At 38.5% G+C, this 20,257-nt stretch overlaps 3 protein-coding genes across 10 annotated transcripts in view; 2 read left to right on the plus strand and 1 right to left on the minus strand.

Annotated features, from left to right (window-relative positions):
• The first annotated feature begins 4,557 nt into the window (after positions 1-4,557).
• On the plus strand, positions 4,558-8,281 carry LOC114876489 (NPC intracellular cholesterol transporter 2 homolog a-like). The gene is made up of 3 exons (XM_029187997.2): positions 4,558-5,470; positions 5,704-5,868; positions 5,972-8,281. Exons 1-3 carry the CDS (start codon positions 5,452-5,454, stop codon positions 6,235-6,237), a joined length of 450 nt encoding a protein of 149 aa, XP_029043830.1. The 5' UTR covers positions 4,558-5,451; the 3' UTR covers positions 6,238-8,281.
• Positions 7,043-20,257, minus strand: part of LOC114876503 — a 38,497-nt gene continuing 25,282 nt past the window's right edge. For 3 of the 5 annotated variants that reach the window (XR_003789390.2, XM_029188026.2, XM_046288824.1), the window contains exon 2: positions 7,043-8,281. Coding sequence is in view for 2 of the 5 variants with exons in the window: in XM_029188026.2 (XP_029043859.1) it covers positions 7,946-8,281 (336 nt within the window). In the remaining 3 variants the exon portion in view is untranslated. The other 2 variants (XR_003789393.2, XR_003789395.2) reach the window with 2 other exon arrangements.
• Positions 9,005-20,257, plus strand: part of LOC114876493 (sodium/potassium-transporting ATPase subunit alpha) — a 78,705-nt gene continuing 67,452 nt past the window's right edge. The window contains exon 1 of one of the 4 annotated variants that reach the window (XM_029188006.2): positions 9,005-9,838. In XM_029188006.2, coding sequence (XP_029043839.1) covers positions 9,809-9,838 — 30 coding nt within the window. In that variant the 5' untranslated portion in view covers positions 9,005-9,808. The remainder of the gene's footprint in view (positions 9,839-20,257) is intronic. The other 3 variants (XM_029188005.2, XM_029188004.2, XM_029188009.2) reach the window with 3 other exon arrangements.

The raw sequence follows: 20,257 nt of genomic DNA on the forward strand, positions 1-20,257 counted from the left end.
ACTGTATTAAAAAAGAAGTACAATAATGGCTTTTCTTAGCTACGGTATGTAATTCTAATTTTCAATATGAAGTATGCACTTTTTATTTTATAAATCTTCTTTTATATTGTTGCGCCGGTGAGTGGAGCTCGCACTTTCCATAATTAAATGAATACACCAGGAGCAAACTAGACTGTCTATATTTCAGTTACACAATTGGTTTAGCAATAGATCCGTACAGGTCGGCTTCCCGATACAATCTGATATTCAAAAGACGCGCGGTTGTCTAAGAGACTTCAAGCATCCGGTGACGTGTTTCCGCTCGAAACAAGGGATAGCTTCACGTTATGATTCGACGACAGCTTCGGACGGGGCAGTCGATGGCTCTTTCGATATATCAAGAAGCGGTCGATGCGTCGAAAAAGCGGGAACTTCTCACCGTCGCAACAATATTATAGTATACATCCTGGCAGTATTCTTCGTCGTCGACTCGGTCGCCTTTTACCCCTGTGACGATATACTTAAACCCAGAAACATGACCGTTCCAGGACGTACATATTTCTCTTCCTTGCTATATCAAGAGGGCTGCCGATTTCAAAGCACAGATCACGTTCGAAGTTGGTATGCAAGAAAATCAATCAAAGGAAAAGTATTTTACATAAGATTGTTAGAGGTTATGTATTTGCGCGCGAATGGGATGACGGATGAGTGACGGGTAGGGATGTTCGATTCCGATTCGATTCTTTAGAAAATTGATTCTTTCAATTCGATTTTCCCCAGAATCGATTTTTCTGATCCATAAAAAACACATTCACTCCTAAAAAAAGTATAAGAATAATGTGGAGCGTCTGCTTTTGGTGTAAGAGCACGAAATATACAAAAAATAAAAAATCGATTCTTTACAATAATCGATGCCGCACAGAAGAATCGTATGGGATAGTCTGGGTTGGACTTTACCAAAAGGTGGGACGCAAATTCGGATGCGTCATATATCATTGGAAAGCCCTTGACGAGAGGAACACAATGGTGTGGGTGGGAGGTCTTAAATATGTGACCTTGACCCGCTAGAGGTCAAAAACTAAAATTATGTTAATTTTGTTGTGCGAGAGGTTTTCGTCCGGGTAGACCCGCTCCTGACGCTGGATTATGATAAAAAAGCGAATGTTGCTGTGTAACGTGCAAACCATCGCAGATACAGCACCGTCATCGCCATATTTAGGTTAGGTTAGGTTGGGTTAGGGTGTCTTTTTCGAAGATTTCTCCTCGTTAAATAAGAAAAAAAAAAGTTAATGAATTTATATGTTTTGGGGCATTTTAGTTTTTGACCTCTAGCGGATCAAGGTCACATATTTAAGACCTCCCACCCACGCCATTGTGTTCCTCTCGTCAAGGGCTTTCCAATGACATATAACCAATCTGGATTTGACGTCGAGCTTTTGAATAAACTCAATATATATATTTGACCTCTAGCGGATCAAGGTCACATATTTAAGACCTCCCACCCACGCCATTGTGTTCCTCTCGTCAAGGGCTTTCCAATGACATATAACCAATCTGGATTTGCGTCCCACCTTTTGGTAAAGGTTAACCATAGTCTGTTTACAAAAATGAAAATAAAAAAGGAAACAAAAAAAGTCAATTTTTTTCAAACCGATTCTTGCAGAATCGATTCTTCGGTTTCGATTTTTTAAAGGAATCGATTCTCTCATTCCGATTTATTAGGATATGGTTATTAAATAAATAACAGGCCGTATCTTTACTTTTAAATTGAAAAATGAACTTTATTATAAATCTCAAGGAAGGTATGTCTAAAGACTTCGAAAAATGCAACAGAACTAAACTCTTGGTAAGAAAACCGTTGGGCAATCCGACGCCCTTATCTGTTCTTATAATCAGTTCGGAAATCTGAGAGCTTATTTAAAAGAGAATATTAGAAGGGTGACGATCGAGACGTTCTTAGAATCAAACTAATTTAATAGATTACTTTTTTGCTTCAAGTTGTTTAATAAACTCAACACGATTCTGAATCGATTCTCGAATCGATTCTTTCCGGTGAATCAAACTTCCCTAGTGACGAGCGATAGTACGGAAAAGTGAGTGAAAGAGGGAGAGAGAGCGAAGAGCGAAAAGTAGCTAGATAGCGAATGAGAGCAAGAGTGCAAAATAAGTATGTAATAAAGTATTTTTGAACGGGCAGCTGTGGCTATTTTGTGACCCTTTCTTTCCTCCTGTTAATAAGCTGATTTGTTGCAACAGAGAACACACGAACTCTAAAACCCGACATGAAACTCACACCTGGATGCGAAACATATTGCGCCAAGGAATCGTGCTCGCACTTTCCATTACGAATAATAACAACAACGAACAAAACTAAACGGTTTATATTTGAAATACAAGGCAAATTCTTAGAATATAATTCAGTAGGTCCGTTCGCGTCGGCTTCTTGAGACCTTCTCAATATTCAAATGTCGCGTGGTCGTCTAACAATAAGAAACCCAAAACCCCCGGTGATGTGTTTCCGCTCGAAACAAGGAATAGCTTCTCGTCAGGATTCGTCGACAGCTTCTCGCGGGGCAGTCGATGTATCGAGAAAGCGACAACTTCACGCTGTCGCAACAATATTCTGCCTCATCAGAATTGATCAGAATGCCTGCATGGATCTTAGCAACGCAAAATGTCAATTGGTAAAAGGCCAGATGGTTAACTATAATTTATATATGCCTATTGCAAAATCTATGATGAGACTTTCTGACCTACCTGAATCTGGCACCCGACTTTGATAAAATCAATTTTTTCCAATTGCATTGTATTCTCCTTCGTTTGTACCCGTTTGTACCACTTTCCTTTTCGTTTGTACCCTAAGGGGTGAAAAGATATAAGGGGGTGAAAATAGCCTAGCACCCCACTTTAACATTTTTTATTTCTTTCAACGCCAATTAAAAAAGAAACGTTTGTACCCGTTTGTACCACCTTCAGTTTCGTTTGTACCCCAAGGGGTTCGTTTGTACCGACTTTTGAAAAAACCCGCAAGGGGTAATTTCGCCATTTTTGAAGATTTTTCAAATCTTTTTACGGGTGCTGTTTCCTAATCGTTTCTACCCGTTTGTATCACCTTCAGTTTCGTTTGTACCCCAAGGGGTTCGTTTGTACCGTCTTTTGAAAAAACCCGCAAGGGGTAATTTCGCCATTTTTGAAGATTTTTCAAATCTTTTTACGGGTGCTGTTTCCTAATCGTTTCTACCCGTTTGTATCACCTTCAGTTTCGTTTGTACCCCAAGGGGTTCGTTTGTACCGTCTTTTGAAAAAACCTGCAAGGGGTAATTTTGGCATTGTTGAAGATTTTTCAAATCTCCTTGTGGGTGCTGTTTTCTAATTGTTTAAGCATTAACGCGTATATTTGTTCTAAATATTAAGTACCTTTAAATATTTTTTAATGACTACCTGTTCAAGAGTGTCGATAATGAATGATCAAGGTTGTCGATAATATCGATCACTATATATCTGAGAAGACTTGTTCACTTATTATCAAATTTGATTCCGCCGTCCATAATCTAAATAATTACCGAGAAAAACATTACTGTTTCCAACAAAGAATTATTTTCGCGACTCAACAACACATACAGTGGAACGTATCGAAGGGTAAAACGCCTATTTTAATGAAACTTTGGGGAAATATAGGTTTTATAAAAATATTCAACACGTATTTTCTTTTATCTGCCATCGTCCATGTTATGGGGGTGGAAACAGTTTTGCGTTGTTTTCTGTTACTCAGCACATAAGAGATCTCAATCATCACAAATATGTAGTTCCTTTCTTTTAACGAGCCACTATAGAGTTTCCGACCAACGCATAGACGATGAAATACTGTAGATCGTAGATTTGATGTTAGTAATACTAGTCTTTATGTCATTAATATAAAAAATATACAAAAATGGCGAAGTTGGCCCTTGGTGCTTTTTTCAAAAGTCGGTACAAACGAACCCCTTGGGGTACAAACGAAACTGAAGGTGGTACAAACGGGTACAAACGTTTCTTTTTTAATTGGCGTTGAAAGAAATAAAAAATGTTAAAGTGGGGTGCTAGGCTATTTTCACCCCTTATATCTTTTCACCCCTTAGGGTACAAACGAAGGAGAATACAATGCAATTGGAAAAAATTGATTTTTTCAAAGTCGGGTGCCAGGTTCAGGTAGGTGACTTTCTGTGCTTATGAAACTTTCTTTGATCGACGAACATTCACGACCACAGACGTGTATTAGAATCTCGACCCAAATATACGACTAGATTGTCTGGTTTTATAAAATGTTCATTTCTTACCGACTGTTGTACGAAACGATTATACGTAAAGTATTATTATAAACAAATGAACAATTAAATAAATGTATTCCGAAACCTCAATTTCCCGGTTGTTGAAAACAAAGTAGAATGGAAGATTTTCAGGTTAAGAAAAATTGTAGCTACACGAACGAACGTTCTGACTAAACTAGTCCTTTGAACGAGTTCCAGACAGCATATTGTGTTCTTTGATAAAGATTGCAATCATCGGCTGTATGAATGACGTATAATCGTTTATCTCTGGCTAACACCTGCATTGGAACACCTGGATTTAATGAAAGAAATGAGTCGCGTACAGCTATCTCGAGTGGTTTCTAGTTAATAATTCTGTTTAAACGTAATTTCAGACAGGGATTGCGATTTATTTATCGCCAGTTTGCGATCATGTCGTTTTTCAAAGAATTAATAAATCGAAAATTTACTGTGTATTGGTATCGATATCGATATTAGTATTGGTATTGGTATTTGCATAGACACTGCTATTGGGTATGACTGTTAGTAGTGGCATGACTATTAATAATATTAATATTAACCACCAATATGTGGTAAAAATTAAAAATAGTAAAAGTAGTAGTAATAACAATAGAAATAGAAATAGTAAATTTGAACAAGATAGTAGTAATCTCTTGATAAAGATAACAAACAAAAATTGGAAATAGAAGATTAAAACTAATAAACTATTTGTCACCTTAAAACACCTGCATGGAATCAAGTTTATCTTGATCAAATTCGAGCCTGAATTTCTTCTATTAATTTCCCACTTTACGCATAATCAGGGATTTCCAATAAAACATTAATTAATTTGATACGGAATGGGTTCACGGAGTCAGGTGTTGCACTATCAATAATTTCCTAAATGCCACCTGCAGTAATCGAGATTATCAAACAGAAATAGAGCTTTTTAATTGACGATGCGTAAACACAAGTTTTCACTAGATGCTTTTTATCTATCATCCAGCTGGTCAGACTTTGAATGATCAGGTGTGCATCTGAAGTGTTTCAAAATATTAATTACGATAACTTGTTTTTGATACCGACCACTCGATTAGATAATATTGTCGAATAAATAGACTAGCCAGGGTTCGAGGAGTCACAGTTGTTTGAATACGAAACAAGCAGCACTATAAACACCACTACAATGGCTCTCATCAACTACGGTATGTAACCTGATTAGTACAGCATTAAGAAACGTTTTAATTTGAAAAAATATGAAAATTATAATCCGTGAGTAGGGTAAATCGTAACTTAGATCTAAAGAAGATTGGTCCAATTAAAAATTGTCTATAATTAAATTTAAATTGCCATCGAAGGATCAATAATTGATATGTCCAATTTCATTATGGCAATGTAGTTAAGAAATTTGTCTAAAAAGTTTGTTTCGTGATTACAGCATACATCCTGGTTGTATTCCTGGTCGCCGACTCCATGCAGTCGAGCTTCTTACCATGCGCTGGCAAACCCGCACCCCTGAGCGTCAGCATTACCGGATGCACTTCTCTTCCTTGCAACTTCAAGAGGGGTACCGATGTTGAAGCGCGCGTCACCTTCAAAGCCGGTGAGTAACGTCAATCGAACTAAATCGTCCGACGGCCAAATGTAAATGTATCAACCACTAAGAGTGTTTAGAAAAATTCTAATATAATTCTATAACATTTCAGCTCAGAACAGCAAGACCCTGAAACCCGACGTAGATGTTGAGCTGGGCAAAATCCACCAGAAATACCCATTGCCCCAACAAAACGCCTGTCGGGATCTCGACAAGTCTGAATGCCCATTGAACAAGGGAGATACGGTCACCTACAAACTGAAAATGCCTATTGAGAAATTCTACCCAAAGGTTTCTCTGACCATCCAATTAAATTTGATTGGCGAACACTCCGAATCGCAAGCGTGCATCAGGATCCCATCCAAGATTGTCGACTAGGCTGTACGAAGAACTAACTATTTTATAAATTATTACACTATGCATTAAACTTAATTTAATCGTTAAATTCGTGTTTCTTTTTATATGCATGCCTTCTTCGATTTAATTATTTTAATTAATATTTTTTAATGACAAAACAGTCGCGAAAAAGATTGACAATTAGTTAGGGTAACATATACAATTGTTCACCCTTTTTCTAAGAGAATAATAAATATAATATAGTGTGTGTACCCTACGCTATGAAAATTGGGAAATTTTAATATTTGCTTGATATCTTAAGGTATAACGGATGAATTTCGATGGAGCAAAGTATGAACGATCTTACGTCAAAATTACGTGCTACATATGTACGAATGTTTGCTGGAGAAAGGGACGAGATGAAAATCCAGGGGGTTCGGGCGTATGCCTGACCCACATCCCTGCACAACGATCGACCCGGTCGCATCGCTCCGAAAGATATCTAGCGACACCTTCGAACTCGCTCCTAACGCGAACAATAATAACTTTATGGTATGAATAAATAATCCTGGGTGACCAAAGATTCTATTCAAGCTTCCACGTTTAAACCGTGCCTCGATACTTTTATAGCGGCGAGATTCGTACAAACTTACGACCTTTGTAATTTTATAAATTTAACTTAATGATAAAATAGTATTTCAGTGGTATAATTTACATCTGCTGATGAATAATGAAGTGAAACGCTATTTCAAAATTACCTAACCGAACGCTAATTTTCGAATTATAATTACTATTTAATTAATTAATTAAAAACAGCAGAATAAAATTACACCTATCAGTGTGCACATTGGATTTAATGAATATTTATTGAGCATTTATAATTACAGCCGACAATTTCATCAGAAATTTTGATCCCCTGATTAGCCTAATTATTATCCCCCTTAGCTTGTGAAAAAGAGTTCAAGTATTAATAGCAAGCAAGAGACCTTAATTTTCCTGGGCTTGCCCAGGGAAAATGGCTGCATCCTTCTCCCTGGGCATTCCTGGGGAAAATCACGGAGGAGCCAATAGGGCCTCATATTTACGCGGAAAAATTTGAATTGGTATTTACTTTGTTACTCGTACTTTGCAGTTACATACTAAATTTCATAATACATAATAATAACAAATGTACAGGGTATTTCAAATTAGCTGGTCCGAACATAAAATAAGATTCAATATAAGGTCATTGATCGTCATCTTACTTGAAATACCCTATATACAGGGTGATTCTATCGCTGCTGGACACAAAGGAACTGGCGACAATGAACCCCTTAACCGCACCATGAAGACACACAGAATCGTCTCGGCCCGGATAGGTCCCCGCTGGCACGTGACATGGTGCGGTCAAGGGGTTCATTGTCGCCAGTGTTCCTTTGTGTCCAGCAGCGAGAGAATCACCCTGTATATAGCGGGTGAAACGTTTTCATCGTCAATTTCAAAAAGTTCCATTCATACAGTTAAGTGGGGGTCGTCAATCCGATCGAATTAGTTGATTGACCGTACCCAGAGGTACACAAGCTCGCAGTTCATTCTTCTGCGAGGAGTGTGTACCTTGGCTGAATCGTTTACAAATTTGTCAGCTTGACCGATTGGCCATCGTATGTCCTTGACATTATTCCGTCTGTATGACGTCCGGAAGAATGGATAAAATAGACACGACCCACGCGTGTATGTACAATCCGGTAGAAAGTGGAATGGGTGGAAAGTTCTATAGTTGTTTCCGTTTTGTAGCCATCGCTGGTTCCGGTGTGAGCATATGGAGCGGGGACGAGCACCAAATGGATTTGCCGACCCACGTAAGGCTACACGGGGCTCGCATTTTTCTTCGTGTATATCCCTTTTTCTCCTCCCTGTCCCGACAACAGCTCAGTCTTTTCCACTTTTCTTTTTTATGGCACGCGTATGTAATACCGATTCTAGGCAAAGTCCCGGTGCCAATAATGATTCCGGTGTTGGGCGTGCCTCGCATGTAAATCGGACCGAAAATAAACAGTTCGTCGAGGATGTCACATACAGGCCATTTCAAAGCATCATCTCCATTTAACTGAAATAAAAAAGATACAGTATTATTTTAAACGGGTCCATTTATTGTCTTAGATTATACTACTTCGGAAAGAGTTTTGCGAATAAGAATGATCGTGTTCGATTCATCTCTCATTATAGCGTTAAAGGCACAACAAGAGTTTTCCGTCAAACATTAGTAGGTCACACCTATCATCAGCAGGATCGAGTTTTATACAAAACTTGCCGAGTTTGCGTTCCGCCCACGTTTCAGCCGAGGTATTGTACGATACCGATGCATTCGTATCGTGAACAGTATTTGCAGCATGCATCTACGTGAGCATAAAGTGAATGAAAAAGCGAAGCGATTGAATTGGAGATCCACTGACACTTTTGTTCCGATTATGCAAGATTAATTGACCATGGAAATTTCTAAAGCAGTTTAATATCCTAGAAGATTAATATTTTGATATTTAATATTTTAATCATAATTTTGCAGAGTATTCACGAATAAGTGAAGCTGATAATGTTCTCGAATGTCATTTATGTTATTTGAATGGAAGAATTGTTTTGAATTGGGATAATTTATTGCGTATATCGATAATCGATTATCGAATTAATAAGCGATTCAAACGATTCATTGGAACGCGCGCGCATGCGCGGTAAGTCCGCGCCTTTTCTTCAGTCCAAAATTCATCGAAAGTACGTGACGTTTGTTCGCGCTCATCTAACCGAGTTCAGCGAGGGCAAAACTGTGCGGGAAGGTTAATTCACTTTGAATTAAACCGGGTCTCCCTTCGCTCCCGGTGGATCCTCAATCGAGAGAAAGAAAGAGAGTGTGACGTAACGATTCTCTCCGGGCGAGTGACACCTAACCTCAACTCTCGTAAATTGACTCGTTAGCTAATCAACGAGAAAACGCTGTTCGTAAGTGAAGAAATCTTGAATAGTTTACTTTAGTAATCGTTAATGGAACGAAGAAGGCAATAAACTGCGAGCGATAACATCGTCGTGTAACTTCGATGTTCAAATACCGGTTCACGCAGTAGCGTATTACGAGGGGGGACGAAGAAATGTTACCGAGAAATGTTACGGTGGGGGGTATCGTTCGCGCGAAAGTAAATATGGCAGAGAAAGAGGATAATACGTCGAAGAGAGAAGCAGGGGACTGTTACCGTATAATAATTATCGAGCGAGCGAGTGAAAGGGACTTGTTCGGCCGGTTAAAGTAGTGGGGGAAGGATTATGATGAGCCGGGGTGCCTTCGTGTCGCTTGTAAACTCGTAGTCCTCGTAGTACGTTTAGTACGAAAAGACGCTTCGTGCTGTGACGTCAACTTGTATTTCAGTCCGGTCGCATGAAGGATCGTTTTCGAAACTGTGATCGCGACCGACATTCCATTCTCTCTCTCGCGCGAGTGGACGTGTACGACTCGTGTGCGTGTGTTTCGCCGGTATTGAGTACTGTAATTATCGTGAATACTCGCAAGAATCGTTGGTGATCGTAAGTGTAGCCTGTGTGCAGCAGCAGGTAGTCGGAACGTCGACCGGCGGCCATTATTGTTGTCAAGATGGCGTCGAAAGGGAAGCTAGCGACCGAGGTCAGTAACATTATTTGTTGTTTCTATTTCTATTCATGCTCGACACGGGTTCGACGACGATGCAACTGTAAAACAGCTGTACGAGGAACGCTTGAATCAAGCGTGTTACCAGCGATCTTTCGCCGTTATCGATTAACTTTATCGAATTCTCGATCGCGGTTGACGCAGTTCGTTCGTGGTAGCCACGCGTCGTGTTTCACACAGGAACGTCATATTGCCCGCTAAACCACGCCCTTGAAACCAACAATTTCTATTCAATTTCTCTCTTTTAACGTTCAAATGTTAATAATAATTCATAAATATTTAACAATCAGACGTTCTTACAAGATACCCTTCAGGGTGTGTTATATGCTGTTCATATATAGACATTTAATGCTTGTTAAGATAATATTGTGCAACCACTTGAGATTGACTTCTACATTGATCGTTTACAAACAGATTGCTAGAATGGTCGCCTGATAACGGAAGCGCCATTGGGTGTAATCGCATCGCTAAAAAATCGTTAATCGTCCTTGGAAAAAAGGAATTCGATCCAATTATGAAATCAAGCATTCGAGTGATCGATATCTTTTTTTCTTTCTCTCTCTTCCTCTGAGAAAATAATATGTACGTGGCTTTGAGTATGAAATACGTGGTTGTTGTTTTGTCGCTTAGAGATCTTGTTAATTGTATATATGTTTCATATGCATAAATAATATTACCCGAGGGTATCTTGTATCGCGTCGGATTACTATTTCTTGACTTATGCCGCTAAATTCACTATTGAGAATTATATATACATATATATATATGATTTTATTGAGTCAATAGGAGGAAATATCGCTGCGATGACACTGTTAAACTATCAGTCGTAGAAACAAAAGTAGAGGAAACGTGTTCTTATTTACACAGTTGGATTTCATTCACAAATACATGGATCATTTATTCATTGTATATGTGAAAATATCACTTCTTACTAGAGTGTCCGACTTTCCTTCTGATAATGCTTATCTATTATTCTCGGTTGGTTCCGTTAAAAATTCCACTGTAGTACAAATTCTTAATTAACGCGTTAACCTTGTAATCTAGAGTTCACCATTAGTATGGCATATTTGAAATTTTGGTTTATCAAAAAGACTGTAATTTCTTTTAAAGGGCATAAAGTTATCAACTTTTTTGTTTGCCATTTAATACTTCTTAATGTATAGAATCCAAAAATATAAGTTTTAATTTCAGGAATATAGTGGTTCAAAAGTTATGCGTATGTAAATTTGAGAATTTTTATATTTTCTAGGTCAGTTGGGCGCCATATTGGTTTCCCTCTATGTTAGATTAGGTTAGTTTTTAGAACAACATTCTGATACCAGGACCAATCAAATGATGGATAGAAGCAATATGGCGTCATACTTTTTAAAATTTATCTAAAATCTATGATCAACGATTGCACATTAAAACATCTCGTGACGTTTTATCTCATGCAATATACCCTGCACGTTTATGTGAATTTATCGAATAATTCATTATGCGATAATTAGCGTTCAATGAGAAAGAAACAATTGTTATTTACGACGACACTAATTGTAAGTAGCATCATTAACCGGAATATAATAGGAGTGATTTGTATTTATCCCACCCTTTTCTTGGATGTTGACAATTATTTCCATGTTTAGATAATTTTTATGATTCCGAGTCGATTTCAACGAGTTTGTTTTTATCTTGGCAACTCGCCACCCGTTCACAGGAAAAACAGTCTTATTTTTATGTAATACGAGATTCGACCTATATTCTGAAGATACAAGAATGGTGAGTTTAATAAAAGCCGCAATAGAGAAAACTGAACCCCTTTTGAATACGACCCTGACAATGCCGATTAGCCGTGTAAAACACTTTGTTCCTTGAGCTCAAAGAACAAAAATGAGCAATAGAAAACGCGATTGAGATCGTTTCGCTCATTAAAAGGTACGCGCTTCTACAATTGCTTTCTCGACTGTTGCGAATGTTTTTGTCGAAGGTCGTTGATCTCGACCGATGACGATCGTTTTCTTCGCAGAATGAAATTACAAATACAATATTCATCTTATTCTCACATTTTCAAAATGTACTTTTACACATTTCACTCTCCTCCAATTAACGCTATTGGATCTGCTCCTGATTTATTTGAAATTGATTAAAAGTATAATTAAAGATTTTGAAGCAAGATATTTTTAATAACGAAAATTTTAAAGCGTTTCATTTAGAAAAATTGTTAAATTTTGTTTACCTATGTTGGTGAAAATTGCACTGGGTTCAAAAGATCAGTGTACGGCTCTGACTTGAAAAACGTTTCGTAACCTAGCCACAAGATGGCGGCAGATGGATATCAGAAGTTGGCCATTGACTTGTGACACGTTGGTCTCTTCTCCTTTTTTTTTCTTCAAACGTCCCTCTTTGTCATTCTCGTCTCACCTTCGACACTAATTTGAACGATACGGTTCGCGCTTATTATCGCTAAATTAGCCATTATGTCGTTATTTTAACGAGTCGATGTGTGTCAGGGGGCCGTGAACACGCTTCCACTCTGTTTCATTGTATTTCCTCGTGCAATTTCTTTTCTGGTTCAATATCGTTGTCTTCTTTTCAACGATCCTCATTCAATATTGTCTTACTTCAATAATTTACGGTTCAATAAATTTTCAGTCGCTTTCAATTTTGAGGTTATACAGTGATCAGATGTCGCTGACGTCATTACACGAAATCCATTGATATCATCTTGAAATATGAAGATACGGTTATTTTGAACCAAACGAATTGTTCCAAATTCTGAAATCTATTTTTATTTTGTAGTCACGTTGAAAAATAGATGAAAGCTTCATTAATTTTAGTAATAATGACATAGCAAATGTAGTTATTTGTAAATAAAAATTTCAATCAGTAGTTTGATTTATTTGGATTTTGATTACGCGAAGCTTCTGTTTACATGAAGCGTCGATCGAGCGGAAGTTTTCAGTTGGCCTCGATTTCAGGGTCCCTCATTCTAGCCACCAAAATAATTACAAACACTGAAATAAGGTCAGAATTTAAGAGTATCTTATCAGCTATAACATCCAAGTCATTCAATAATTTTAAGTGTATTAATTTACTGTTACATTCTACGTCACGATTTCCTTTTTCGGCGGGATCATTAGCAGTGCATTGATGGTAAGATGGCGTAATATTGGCGCGCTTGTGGCACTTGGCCAAATGATGTATTTAAATACAAATATAATTTATGAAATATAGTATTACTATTGTGATGTAGATTTTAAGCTATGGCACGGTTTCATTTAAATGCAATCTTCTCTAAATTTTCTAGTGTATTTTTTGAGCCTTAAATTTTCCCCTACATACATCACCGCTAGGGGAAAACACTCGATAACTATACGAACGATGTCTTGTAGGAATTGGCGTTGAATTATACGCGAGTTTGTAAAGCTGCCACGCCTTCTGAATTCGCGTTATGAGTGTCTTGTCTGTCAGGACACGAGCTTTCGAAAGGGAACACGTCTTGTAGAAGTGTAAGCTCGTTTTATTAGTCGTTGAATCCCCTGGTGTCTTAAGGATTACTCGTGTCTACACACGAAGGATATCCGATTCGAGGTCAGACCCGTGACAGTGAAGACTGGCTAGATTCGTCTCGCGAGATCTGGCTCGATCCAGCTGTTTTAATGGTGAACTTCCGTGCGACGACGAGAACACCGGAGGGGTCAGCCCACACACGGCCAGGGAGCATAATTCCTGGGAAGGAAACCGCCCTTTAATATTGGCCCCTTTTAAACTCCTTTACCGTCTAATTCACTTGTCTCTTATTCCACGTTGCTTCAGATACATGAATTTTATTATACAAGGATTGGAAAATTACCATAAATATTGAAAAAATGAAATATCACGCTTGCTAACTTCAAATTAATAATGCAAAATGAATAGAGGACATGCAGAAATATATTTTCCCGTATGGAACCGATTATCCCTTTGGCCTGGGTACTCAAATACCCCGGAAAGTGATAGCTCCAGAAGCTGGCTCGCATAATCTGATAATTCCGTGGTGCACAGGCGACATATTCAGCCGATAAAATTACGTAACGACAACACACGAGAATGCGTACCGGTACGAGTGCATGTTAATGGGTTTAACTTTAATTAAGAGCCCCTCGAAAATTGTCGCTCACCGTCGCGAGATCGTACCGAGCAACAGAGGCTGCACAGCTATTATTCAAATACAACGATAGTTTGAAAGCATATAGAAAAGTTTCATCAAAATCCATCTATTTGCCCTGTGATTTTAATTCCTCGCTCGAACAAACAAGCGAGCTAAAGGGTATGAAAACGCGGAACCAAAACGAATGAAAAAAAAAAAAAATATAAAAAAAGAGGAAAAAGAATATCAATTGATGCAGTTGCAGCTTGTTGCAGTCGGTGCGTGCACGTGCTGTGTACACGGGCGTGCGCAAACACGGGACTCGCGTCCAGCCAAGCTTGCTACCCTCTCGGTTCCTAATTATCCACGAGCCTCCTCGTGTAGCTCGTTGCTACTTTGACGACCTACACGCGCCCGTCGTCATCCTCGAGTGCCATGCGATATGTTTCGCGTCGTCATCGAGCCCTGCACCCGTGTCATCGGTGTAAGGCCGAGGATGAACCAACATGTTCGCGTGGCTTCATCGGCTACGTTTGCTAATTCTAGTCTGGACGAATAACGAGAAAGAAAAGCTGTTCAAATCGAATGAAAATGTTGGAAAATCACTTCATTCAAAGTTACACCGTTTTAAAGTAAACCTAATTAACACCTGGTACGAAGAATTTTTGCTCATATTAATATAAGCCTCGAATGGCGGACCACGGAGAGAGCCCGAATTTTAATGTGATTAAGAAGGATTCAAAAGTTATAAGTTCCGCAAGAAATTAATAACTGTTTAACCCTTTGCACTCCGAGTGTTTTTTTACTCAAGAGTGCGGCTGATAGCACTGGCGCAATAGCGGCGCCTACGGAGTGCAAAGGGTTAAGATTCTACATTAATGGTTCAAAACAAGAATTTTCTTTTAATGAGAATTCATAATTGGTTTACTAGGTTACCATTACCATTCGCGTGCAGCACAATGAAATTCATAATGATTAATACATGGAGGCCACGAGTATTCATCCACAAATCCAATTCCACTTTGATACTGCTGCAGTTTGCCGTGGTGCGACACACATAGAAGCACCTATATCCTTTTGTCAAAGCAACCAGACAATACGGTTTTCCTTGCTCTGCCACCCCTTGGTCCTGTACCTGCACGGTTCTGGCAATGTTCCTGCTTCCTTAGCGCGATATATCATGGGATATCTACCGTGTCACCGTTTATGGTACGTGCTTAGGTGCAACATTATTGCGCGTCTTCTCTATTTGTGCAAGGGAAAGATAAATTCACCGAAAGTATTGTGTTTCATGCTCATTGGAACTAAGTATTAACTTATTTGGGATTCCCAGAATCTTCGAGGTTTTGGGTTCATTTGGATTCTTACAGATATTTGGGTTTATATACATAGTGGACTTCTTGAAAGAGGGTCCATTGGATTTTGGGTTTTAGATTCTGGACTGCAAACTTTCGATTTTTGATTTCGAACTATGAGTCTTGGATTTTTGATTTTAGGTTCTAGTCATTGGACTTCAAATCTAGGACCTCTAGACTCCAAATCCATTGGATCCTTTAACTCCCAATGGATTCCTTAGACTTCAGATAAACTTTGAATTAATTCTAAAACTTAAAACAGCATCCATATAATAACACGCATAGATAGAACCAACCTACACCATTAGACTTCAATTTTCCCAGCATTCACGAATCGACGGTTCGTTTATTTTGGAAATTTTGCCACAATGTGGGTTGATTGAGGCGTCATAGGAAAAATGACCGCTGCGATTTTGTTATATATACGGAACAGGAGGGGGAGTAACGATGCGTATTGTTCCTTTAATAGCGCCGTTGAATAATAATGCCATTCGCAGGTGGTAATAAATCGATACTATTAACTACAGCTGTATTGCGTTCTGATCCTTTCATCGACCACGATGTCAGTAGTTATGTAGAATAACAATTTGTAATATGGACCATTTATCGTAAATTTACGAAGATTTTCCGAAATTGATGATCATCAGATATACGAATAATTATTTCATCGGAGATATTAAAAATAAGATGATATACATGTTATTCACGAGTGTTTCGACGAGCAATTTCCTACATACTTTGTAACACGAAATAACATGGCAATAACGGTCTATCCCGGTATAGAATTCACTCCCACGATATCCGATAACATGGACGCGAACGCGCGAGCTATAATAACGATAATAGCAGCCACGGCGGCAGAATGTGCCACGAATTAATTAGACGTGGACCGGTAATTGACGCGAATACCACGCGGACGGGCGTAACCTTCTGGTATGTTCGACGCCAGAAGACGATCTTCCTCTTCGTGAAAACGCGAATAGATTTTTCTCATCGAATATACAGGGATCCAGAATCCAAGGATGGTGATCCAAAAATTTCAAGGATCAACATAACAAATTACTACATTACAGGATGGATACGGTTGGGGATGAAATATTATTAAATTTATCTTACAAGTACTTTAGAATTCGTCCTTTTATCAGCAACAAGGAAAAATTGTTGAAATAACGTCCCATCGGTTGAAGATGTTTCAAGAACTTCCAGAGAGATGAATTTATAGATTTTCTTTAAGATTTCTCCCTGAAGGGTACAGTTTGTTAAAAAGTTGGCGCACAGAGTGGAAGGAATATTCGTGGTATTTGCTACTTATAATTTGTTTTCTCCTGCTTACCCTCGATAATATCGAACAAGTTATTAAAGTCGATTCGCGAGTTCGCCAAAGGGAACGCGGGCAGCTGGATGGAAATCAAAGTTTTTACTGTATAACTCTTGTTGAGTTTCTTTAGAAAACGTTAAATCCATGTTCACAGTATTTCCTGACGAAACTTTGTAATGAATACCATTGCAAGGGAAGTGGCTAACGATGTTGGCTTATTTCTTTTAAATTGTTAACAAAATTTACGGTTCATATCGTTGTTGGATTCTTGGGAGCATCGATACCTTGGACTTTGGATCTTGGGACTCTTGAATTCATGGATTCTTAGGGGTGTGGATCCCTCGATTGTTGGATCCTTTGAACATGGCTCCTTGGACTTTTTGCAGAGAGGATCCTTGGTCCCTTGGATCCTTGGATTCTTGGATTCTTGGCCCCTTGGATCCTTGCACACTTGGATTTTGGGATTTGTAGATCCATGGAATTTTGGGAGCGTGGATCCCTACATTGTTGGATTCTTTAACTATGGGTCCCCGTAATCTTTGGATCATTAACCTTTCAAATTTCTAAAACTTTGAATCCCTCTTGAATTCTTGGATCCTTGCACACTTGGATCTTTTATTTTTGTAGATCCATGGAATTTTGGGAGCGTGGATCCCTACATTGTTGGATTCTTTAATTATGGGTTCCTGGAATCTTTAGATCATTAACCCTTCAAATTTCTAAAACTTTGAATCCCTCTTGAAGTCTTGGATCCTTGCACACTTGGATTTTGGGATTTGTAGATCCATGGAATTTTGGGAGCGTGGATCCCTACATTGTTGGATTCTTTAACTATGGGTCCCCGTAATCTTTGGATCATTAACCTTTCAAATTTCTAAAACTTTGAATCCCTCTTGAATTCTTGGATCCTTGCACACTTGGATCTTGGGATATGTAGATCCATGGAATTTTGGGAGCGTGGATCCCTACATTGCTGGATTCTTTAATTATGGGTTCCTGGAATCTTTAGATCATCAACCTTTAAAATTTGTAAAACTTTGAATCCCTCAAATCTTTGGATTTCGACTTAATTAGGACCTTTTAATCTCCGAGGATCCAGATTCTCAGTAAAACAAATCTAAATGAACAGTCCTCGATTTTAGTCTATAATTTTATATTTACTTTTCGATTTTATTTTTATTCGTTCTCCCCTTGTTCTTTTTAAATCGACCATTTCGGTGTGAAATTCGGTGGGCAGAGACCAGGATGATTCGATTCGTCGAATCTCGACACGTTTCGTGTTTCGCTGTTGAAAGCTTTGATAAAAAACCAGTAAAACCCTACGGCTCTCTCCACCAACGCGTTTTAAACACCAGAAAGGTGCCGTTCGAAACGACCACTTCATTTATCCTCCAATCGTTTCTCGAATCAGATTTGCCGAAAATGGCGGGGCGATTTTAATTAAAATTCAGCAGCCGGGGGTGATGGTCGGCAATTACTCGGGATAATTGAACGTTGAACGCATCGAAAATAGGTGGAAAGAGAAGGATATCTTGAAATCCAACGCAAATAGACACGCCAATGTCCATAGTATCGAACGTCGAAAACAAGGGCGAAGAGGGTGAAAGCGTAATTGGAGAACGTTCTAGAGCGGTCCATCGATTTTCTCAAAGTTAGGTCACTTCAGAACTTTATTCTCCATCTTTTCTCTATAAATCAAATCGTGTCGTAAACTATGCACTTTGATGGTTCTCTTTTCATGCTGAAATGGAGATAAGGTACTCTGCCCTTTTTATGTCTTTATGGTCCTTGCATTCTTGGCAATATAGATCCCTGAATTCTTGGATTCCTTCACCATGGATCCTTTTTGGAGGGAGAGGGCAGAGATTCTTGGACACTTGGACCTTTAGATTTTTGGATTCTTGGATCCTTGGAACTCTGAGTCCTTGAGTGTTCGAAACATTGGATCTCTGGTCCAAGGACAGACATATTCGTAACCGTAGCTTTATCTAAATATTGCCAACGGTTATTTTCATCCAAACCACATTACGAGAGAGTTCAATTTAAGCATGAAAGCTTTAGAGAAAGTGGGAAGGTTAAAGATTCTATCTTTGCTCTGGAAACCTAGTTATTCCTACGAATAAGTAGGTCTCTCTTCTTATTTAATTTTCAAATGAAATACCAAATTAAGGCCTCCAGTTATTTTCAGTTGAAGTGATTAACTTCTTCTTACAAGAAAATGGTACTTGAGATTACCCAAGTTAAACTACTGATAAATTCAACGCGTAGTTGTATGAAAGTCAGATTTCACGGGGAAAAAATCTTGAATAGGAGAGAGTTTGCATACGGAGTGGCATCAAGTTTCTCGCGGACGGTGTTAATGAGACGCGGTTCGAATCGCACTTAAAGGGTACTCTTGGCTGGCCTCCAACTTGCACAATATTCAATACGTCGCAAACCATCGCGACGTTGGATGAATTAATCGTTTCGTTACTAAGAATAACTCTAGTTATCCATCGTTCAGGAACTTGTATACATACTGTGTACATTCGCCAGGAAAAATGATAATGTCCCGGGTTTTCATCCTTCCCCACAGGGATCCCCGAAAAAAATGAAAATGTATATATACAGGGTGTTTCGTTTAAAACAGGCCACCTAAATATCCCCTCTATCTCTGAAAATACAAAACATGTTTCTGACGTAATCTAAATGATTTCAAAAGACGAAACAGATGGAAGAATCGTTTTTTATTAATTGTAATTTTTTAATCGTTTTTTGTTGTTGTATGTTATAGCAAATATTATTGTGCATTCATCCATGTTTAATAGCACAACCTTGAAGTGAACGTGGACTCTAAAATTTAAACACGAGTGACCTTAAAAAAACGATTAAAAAATTACAATTTATAAAAAACGGTTCTTCCATCTGATTCGTTTTTTGAAACCATTTAGATTACGTCAGAAACATTTTTTGTATTTTCAGAGATAGATTTAGGTGGCCTGTTTTAAACGAAACACCCTGTATATAGAAAGCTGGTCGAAATTGAAATTAATATTTATTTATTCATATTTTTCATAGAAAGGTACATCATTTCTTTACTCAGCGCCCCTTGTGTGATGAAAAAAAGCGGATCTAGAGGAATTTCGAAAGAAAAGGATATCCAATGCAAATTTTAGCTCCCTCTGCTCTTTTTCACGAGACTCTCGTGCATTTTTCAACGTGCACGTTGCTCGTGATCTCGAGCGAATCTTGCGAGATTCTCGGGCAATCGGCTCCTCGTGATTTCGTTGTCTCGATACGAAACCTTCTTTTCTGCTTTCCTTTCACGTTCGATCGCGTGAAGGGAGAATAATGCATTGTAATTTGGGCCGTGTTTGAGAAAATGCTGAAAGGTAGTTTTATCACCGCAGGTAATTTTCCTCGGTGCTGTATTTCAGGGCGAGGAAATAATATTTTCACGTTGCTTATCACCTCTCTTGTTTCTCTTTCGGAAAAATATTATCTTATAAAAAATAGAGATCGAACGAAGATGATCTTGAAATCACAAGTGCTGGCAGGGAATCTGTTTAAAAAAAAGTATAATTCCTATATGTATATTGTAATTCAACTGTGGATCATAGGCTGGGCCTGCTTCC

The sequence above is a fragment of the Osmia bicornis genome, chromosome 15 (assembly GCF_907164935.1).
Source record: "Osmia bicornis bicornis chromosome 15, iOsmBic2.1, whole genome shotgun sequence".
NCBI lineage: Eukaryota > Metazoa > Arthropoda > Insecta > Hymenoptera > Megachilidae > Osmia > Osmia bicornis.